This window comes from Fukomys damarensis, unplaced genomic scaffold (genome assembly GCF_012274545.1).
Source record: "Fukomys damarensis isolate Sample0158 unplaced genomic scaffold, DMR_v1.0_HiC HiC_scaffold_3, whole genome shotgun sequence".
NCBI lineage: Eukaryota > Metazoa > Chordata > Mammalia > Rodentia > Bathyergidae > Fukomys > Fukomys damarensis.
Window position 1 is genome coordinate 17,727,253 of NW_022900915.1, and position 7,122 is coordinate 17,734,374.

Consider the following 7,122-nt stretch of genomic DNA (forward strand, 5'->3'; position numbering starts at 1 on the left):
ATAGTGAAACTGTCTCCAAAATTTTTTTTTCCAAAAGTGTTCAAATAGCTTATAAATATATTAACAAAATATTTATTTTAATTATACTTTTTATCTTGACTCAGTGAAGATGTCTTTCAGGGAAGATGTCCAGGGTTCAAACTCAATACTTTGTGCCTACCAGGCAGGTATGGCACCACTGAGCTAAATCCCCAGCCCAGATGTTTTATTTATTTATTTATTTTGGTTTTTTGAGACAGAGTCTCACTATGTAGTTGAGACTGACCTGGAACTCACTATGTAGCAGGCTGGTCTGAACTCCCAGCGATCCTCCTGCCTCAGCCTCCCGAGTGCTGGGATTACAGGTGTGCGCCACCACGCCCGGCTCTTTGAGCAGGTTTTGAATAGTATGGCCTAGACCTGATCTCAGCCTGAGGAGTGGGTGACACAAAAAGGATGGTCCACAATGAATTTTTGCCGTTGTGTTCTCTCTTGCATGGTAGTCCCCCTCACGCTGTAGGGTTTGCTTCTTTTCCTACTTTTACTTGGCCAAAACTCACTCTGCAGAGCTGGTTTCTTTTCCCACCTTTCATAAAAATTTGCTACCTTTTGCACTTGTCTTAATCAATTCTTTGCTCAGAACGGAAAGAACCTAGAAACCACCTCCAGCACCCCAAAACCTGGTCATGGTAACAATAAGGTACAGTTTGGCCACTTGGGAACTTCTGATGCATCTGTTTCTCCTAATTATAAGCACTTAGGGGTTCCTTGTTTTTGAAGTAGCCCATGAGAGGAAAAAAGGGCAAGAGAGGTCTTTGCATGACCAAATGGGAAGACGACTGGGGGAGATCCTAGCTAGACTGCTGGTCTTAGACACAATATCCAACACCTACAACTGTAAGGAGAAAAGGTTTATTCTGGCCCATAATGGTTTCATTCCGTAGTTATGTGGCTCCAAGGCAGGACAGCACGGCAGAAGGGTAGCGGTGGAAAGGAAGAGGTTCTTTTAAGGTTTGCTAAGTTGCTAGATTGCCTACACTAGACTTGAACTTGTGATCCTGCCTCAGCTTCCCAGAGTGCTGGGATTACAGGTATGCACCACCTCTAAAGCCAGCTTCACTTGATATTTAAATGTCCCCGATACCCGTGCTAGCAGGATTAAGGGATACTGGGGTGGTGTGGACAAACCCTGAGAGGCCAGAGGGCTCCCTGCCCCTCTATACGGTATGTAGGGCTGAGCAACCTGACCAAGGCTAGGGGCTGATTTCTCTTTGTTGTTGTTGTTTTAGTGTTTTGAGTTGGGTCTTGCCGAGTACTCCAGACAAGCCTTGAGCTCACTATGTAGCCCAGGGTGGTTTCAAACTTTCAGCGATCCTCCTGCCCCAGTCACGCAAGTGCTAGGATCACAAGTGTGCACCATCTCGCCCAGCCCTGATTTCTTAAGAACACTTTTGATATTTCTGGGGAAGTCTAGTGGGAGCAAGAACTGGGCTAGAAATAGAAACCAAAAGTCTGCCCAGACCAGTCCTTCTGGGCTGTCTAGAGAGAAGCAGCAGCTACCAGGACGCTGGCCTGAGAGCCCAGCAGCCTGCAGCTTGGACCTAACTTCCCTTCACAGCCCTCTGCTTCCTCCTCAGATGACCAATGGTCAGTCTGGAAGGGCTGCAAGTCCTCGCCCTTCTGACGGCTGTCTGAGTTCAAGGACAACCCCATGCAAGTAGCTGATTTGATATTTCCTAGGCCCCGAAACCCCAGCTACAGCCCCAAATGTCTATCCTCTTCTTATATCATGGAGCCTCTTCAGGGGATGAGCTGGAGTCCTAACCTCTAGCACCCATGTCTCCGTCTGTTTTCTATTTCTAACAACATAATACCACAAGCTGGACCTCCCACAAAGAAAAGAGGATTGTTTGGACTCATGATTCTGGTCCACGGTTGAGGGCTTCATAGGGAGATGGCTTTCTTGCTGCAGAGTCCCAGGATGGTATAGGGCATCCTCTCTCAAGAGACAGGGAGTAGGGTCTATCTCCACCAGTCTTCTGCTTTAAAGCTACCAGGCCAGTTGCGCTGGTGCATACCTATAATGCCAGCATTTGGAAGGCCGAGGCAGAAGGATTGCTGCAAATTTAAGGCCAGCCTGGGCTACATAGTGAGACCCTATCTCAAAAATCACCAAATAAATAAAATAAAATCAACCAGCAGGATTCAGTCATGAATGACCTGATGACCTCTTAAAGGCCCCACCTCTAAACATCATGGTTGAATTAAATTAAATTTTATCCTCTTAATACATCAAATTGGGGATTAAACTCCAACATGAGTTTCAGAAGGGGACAAAATATATTCACGTCATAGCAACTTATAAAAGGGACTTTATTTATTTTTGTTTTTTGAGACAGGGGCTCCCTATGTAGTTCAGGCTGGCCTTGAACTCACTATGTAGTCCAGGATGGCCTTCCAGTGATCCTCCTGCCTCAGCTTCTCAAGTGTTAGGATATAGGAATGAGCCACTACACTTAGCTCTTTACTGCATTCTTTAAACATTAAACGTTTTAGGGAAGAGAGCATTGGAAATTCCCTCCATTCTTAGGAAATTATTTCCAGTAAGCAGAGGATTTCCAGGAAGCCATAATGTTCCTGGGAGGCCAGGAAGATCTGAGTGTGTCTCCTACTGCGTCTGCTTGTGATGTGGTCCCAGGAAGGGGTGAACTTGGGCAGGAGTGAACTGCTGCTACTCTGTGGGCACCACCCCTAGCCTCCACTGTGCTCAGATTAGCACAGAAGCCAGAGACACTCCCTACAGCAAGGGAAACTGGATGCATGAGACACAGCGCTGGCGCTTACCACCCTGTCTCAGGAAATCAAGACACAGAGCAAGCTGGGCTTTGGGACAACCCACTGAGCCTCAAAGCCTCTCTTCCTTGCTTACTGGAGCAAGTTATCTCGCCTGGCTGGGCCCCAGATCACCCATCTGTAAAATGGGGATAGAATTATAGTCACCTGATGTGGTGGCTGGGAGGACTGTGCTTCAGAATTATGAACGTAGAGACTGAGGCCTGGTGTGGCGTGCTGCACACCCCTCCCCGGGTGTCACATTCCCAGCCACATAAGCCGCCTGTGAGCAGCTCTTTGACACTTGCAAGGATGACAACTTCCTCCATGCGGTGCAGAGCCAAAGCCTAGTCCTTGGCCAGCTCCTCCCCCAGGCCCTTTGTGTTTTCCAGGAAATAACTGTGCCTATTTACCCACCCCCTCCTGATGTCAGGGTTCAGAAAAGAGAATCTGCATCTGGACATCCTCATCAAGCAGACAGGGGCACTGGTGCGTGGCCTTGGGGCCTGAGTGCTGTCCTGCTGGATCTTATCAGTGGTTGGATCTCTGGCAGAGCTGTGGCTGCAAGTGAGGCTAGACTCAGGACTTGCCCGCCAGGATTTAGAACAGGGCCTGTCTCCCTGAGGAGCAGGAAACACCCTATTCCTCCTGAAGCGGTCTGACAGGGTGCCAGGGCTGAAGGCTTGCTGAAAAGGTTTCAGTTTCAAGGTTTCATTTCTAGGTTGCACCCAGAGAGGCTTGGGTGGCTACTGGTAGCAGTTGCATCAGCTGGTCTTTTGCTGCCTGTGATCTTCCAGGAACAACCGTGTCCAGGAGGCAGAAGGTAGGAGTTGCCCTGCTGGAGCCCCAGGCCTCAGAAGTGAGACCCAACATCTGCCCCTGCTCCCTGAGCTCTTGTGACTCAAGTCCTCCTTGGGGTGCATCTTAGGACAGCCCAGACCCCTCAGGATCGCTGTCAGGTTGGGTGGCCCAGGATGCTTTCAGGTCTAGGTCTGCTTCCTTCTTTCTGTACCACACCTGTGGTGTCACTGAGGTGTGGTGTAGCGTGGGGTGGGGGGGCTCTGTTTTCAACAAACACCCTGGACAGGAGCTGTCGGGATGATGTGTAGCCAGGCCACTTCCTAGAGGTGTCCCCAAGAGCAGCCTGTGGGAATGACGGGCACCAGATCAGGGGAGGCTGAGGGAGGTGCCAGGCCAGGGCTGCAGTCCCAGCAGGGCAGCAGAGCGATGCGAGTGTGTCCACAGGTTCCTGGTGCGGACAGATGCCATACTCCAGCCTGCATCCATCTATCATCCCATGCCCCAGGGGCCACAGGGCCCAGCAGGCAGCTTTGGTCCTGCTAGCGCTCTGCCTGATGGTCCTTGTGGGGACGGGAGAGCCAATGGACCACACTCTCCGGTACCTGGTGTTCCACCTCGCCTCCCTGCAGCTGGGCCTGCTGTTGCAAGAGGCTTGCTCTCTGGCCGAGGAGCTGCACCACGTCCATTCCAGGTGACTCCCTCGGGTCTGGGCACCCAACAAGCCTCGCTGCCTTGACTCCTAGGCCTACCTTTCCCTAAATTTCTCTGGCTTGAGTTGGGGCTGGGCTGTCCCCTTCAGGTACCAGGGCAGCTACTGGAAGGCTGTGCAGGCCTGCCTCGGCTGTCCCATCCGCTGTGTGGCAGTGCTGCTGCTGTCCTGCTATTTCTACTGCTCCCTTCCGATGGACACTGGCCTATCACTCAGCTGGACACTTGCACTCCTGGGCCTCTCAAAAGCTCTCAGCATCCTCCTGGGCTTCCAGGTATGACAGGGAGGGGACGGTTTGCTGAGTGGATGCTGTGGCTAGTGTGTCCTGCCTGCGCTGAGTCCTGGGAGTGGAGCCAGGGTGGGGTCCTGGCAGCGGAGCCTACAATGACCTCGGACGGTGAGCCAGGGACAGCAGAAAAGGAGCAAGTCTGGAGCAGACTGGGAAAGTGTCTTAGAGGAGGAGGGCTCTGGGTGTCCTGCATGCAGGAGGCCCCACAGCCCATCCTGTTCTCCACAGGTCCTGGCTCCCGCTGAGATCTCAGCAGTCTGTGAAAAAGGGAACTTCAATGTGGCACACGGGCTGGCATGGTCATATTACATCGGGTACCTGCGGCTGATCCTGCCAGGTGGGCCACCCTCTGTGTCTGTTCCTGGACCGTAAAATGCCCAGACTCTGTATCCAGAACCTCCTCCACTTTGAAAAGTATTTTCATGTCTACCAACAACATCCTGGAAGGCTTTTGACAAATATTTACCCCTTGATCCTCATATGCTTTTTATCTTTTACTTTATAGGCTATGAAGAAGGGATAATCATCACCCTTATCTTTATTTATTTATTTGAGACAGGGTCTTGCTATGTAGTTCAGGCTGGCCTTGAACTCACTGTATAGCACAGGCTGGTTTTAAACTCACAGCAATCCTCCTGCCTCAGCCTCCTGAGTGCTAGGATTACAAGGGTGCACAACTATGCCCAGCTCATCACTCCTATTTTAGAGATAATAAAGTGTGATTTGGAAGAAAGAAAACTGTGATTTGGGGCCAAGATTTAGCTCAGCAGCACCTCATCTGACTTTGGAGCACAAGGTTCCGAGTTCGATACGTGGTACCAGGAGAAAAAAACAAAAACAAAAAGGAAAGGGCCAGGGATGTAGCTTAGGGGAAACATGCCCACCTGCAAGATCCTGAGTTCTATTCCTGGTACCAGGGGGGAAAATATGATTCTCACATATGGGAGGCTGAGGCAGGAAGATTGCTGTGAGTTCAAGGCCAGTTTATACTACAAAACAAGAGCCTGTCTCAAAAAACAAAGCAGGCCGGGGATTTAGCTCAGTGGTTCCAGCCACTGCTTCACAAGCACAAGAACCTGAGTTCAATCCCTGGTACGAAAAAAAAAAGCAAAACAAAATGTGATTCTCAGAGATAAGTGATTTGCCCATCCCCACACAATTTAGTGAGAGGAAACAGGATCTAAAACCAGGTCTGCCTGGAGCCTGGGCCCTTGATCACTCCTCTGTGGAGCCCATGAATCTCTTGTCTGACTGTAGGCCACAGCTGTGGCTCTTCCACATCTCCATGCTGCCTCTATTTGGTCCCAGGACTTCCCAAGGGAGCTGTACTGGAGCTAGAGGCCTGGCTCTGTGCACCTAACCGTGCTGGAAATGTCACCTCCCAGGCTCTGTTCATTTCTCAGAGCCTTGAAAGTTGTGGTGGGAAGGGATGGAGCTGACACAGGAATCGGCAGAAGAGCGGTGAGAGTAGGGTGGTAGGAGTAGGAGGAATGAGAGTGTCCCCAGGGCCTCCTCTTCACTCCCCTAGCTTCCTGTACAATAAGACCCTTGCTTGTTTTTCTGTTGTTTTTGGTTTTTTGAGACAGTGTCTCACTATGTAGTCGAGGCTGGCCTTGAACTCACTAAGGAGCCCAAACTGGCTTCGAAGTTGTGACAATCCTCCTGCCTCAGCCTCCCTGGTGCTGGAATTAAAAGCACGTGCCACCACACCCAGCTAACCCTCGATTCTTCTGCACCCACACCCCACCAGGGCCAACGGCCTGGGTATTAGTACTGGATTGGATAGGAGACAGGATTAGCATGGATGACTTCTTGGGCTTCCTGATCCCAGGGCTCCAGGTGCGGATCCAAGCTTACAATGAGCTCCACAACAACATACTGCGGGGCACAGCCAGCCGCCGGCTGTACATCCTCTTCCCATTGGACTGTGGGGTGCCTGACGACCTGAGTGTGGCGGATCCCAACATTCGCTTCCTGCATATGCTGCCCCAGCACAGCATTGACCATGCTGGCATCAAAGGTCGGGTTTACTCTAACTGCGTCTATCAGCTTCTGGAGAATGGGCAGCCGGTGAGTGTGCGGGGAGGCAGGGCCCAGGCAGGGATCAGGGCCCTGAACTCTGGGCCCTGGCTAAGCACTGACACACATTCAGGACGCATCTCTCAGCCGGTTTCCCTAGTCAGTCCCAAGCAGGAAAGATTCAGTTCTGGGTGATAATGAGAAAGATTTACTGAGTACCTCCTGCCTGCCAGATGCTTTTCTGGGTGCATATCTGACCACACATTGAATCCTCGTCACTGCTCTGTGAAGGAGGGACAGTTATGATCCCTGCTTTTCAAAGGAGCAAATTTGCTGGGTGTGGTGGTGCACGCCTATCATCCCAACACTTGGGAGGTTGAGGTAGGAGAGTTGCTCAGAGTTGCAGGCTGGCCTGGGCTACATAGTGAGTTCAAGACCAGCCTGGACTACACTGTGAGACCCTGTCTCAAAAAACTCAAAAAAAAAAAAAAAA

At 51.0% G+C, this 7,122-nt stretch overlaps 1 protein-coding gene across 3 annotated transcripts in view; it reads left to right on the plus strand.

Moving 5' to 3' along the window:
• Positions 1 to 3,233: 3,233 nt before the first annotated feature.
• Sting1 (stimulator of interferon response cGAMP interactor 1) overlaps positions 3,234 to 7,122 on the plus strand; it is a 6,118-nt gene continuing 2,229 nt past the window's right edge. Inside the window, exons 1-6 of one of the 3 annotated variants that reach the window (XM_010613807.2) lie at positions 3,234 to 3,300; positions 3,533 to 3,634; positions 4,057 to 4,303; positions 4,412 to 4,595; positions 4,839 to 4,947; positions 6,442 to 6,680. In XM_010613807.2, the coding sequence (XP_010612109.1) occupies positions 4,074 to 4,303; positions 4,412 to 4,595; positions 4,839 to 4,947; positions 6,442 to 6,680 (762 nt within the window). In that variant the 5' untranslated portion in view covers positions 3,234 to 3,300; positions 3,533 to 3,634; positions 4,057 to 4,073. Of the gene's footprint in view, positions 3,635 to 4,056; positions 4,304 to 4,411; positions 4,596 to 4,838; positions 4,948 to 6,441; positions 6,681 to 7,122 lie in introns of all 3 variants that reach the window. The other 2 variants (XM_033767232.1, XM_019206032.2) reach the window with 2 other exon arrangements.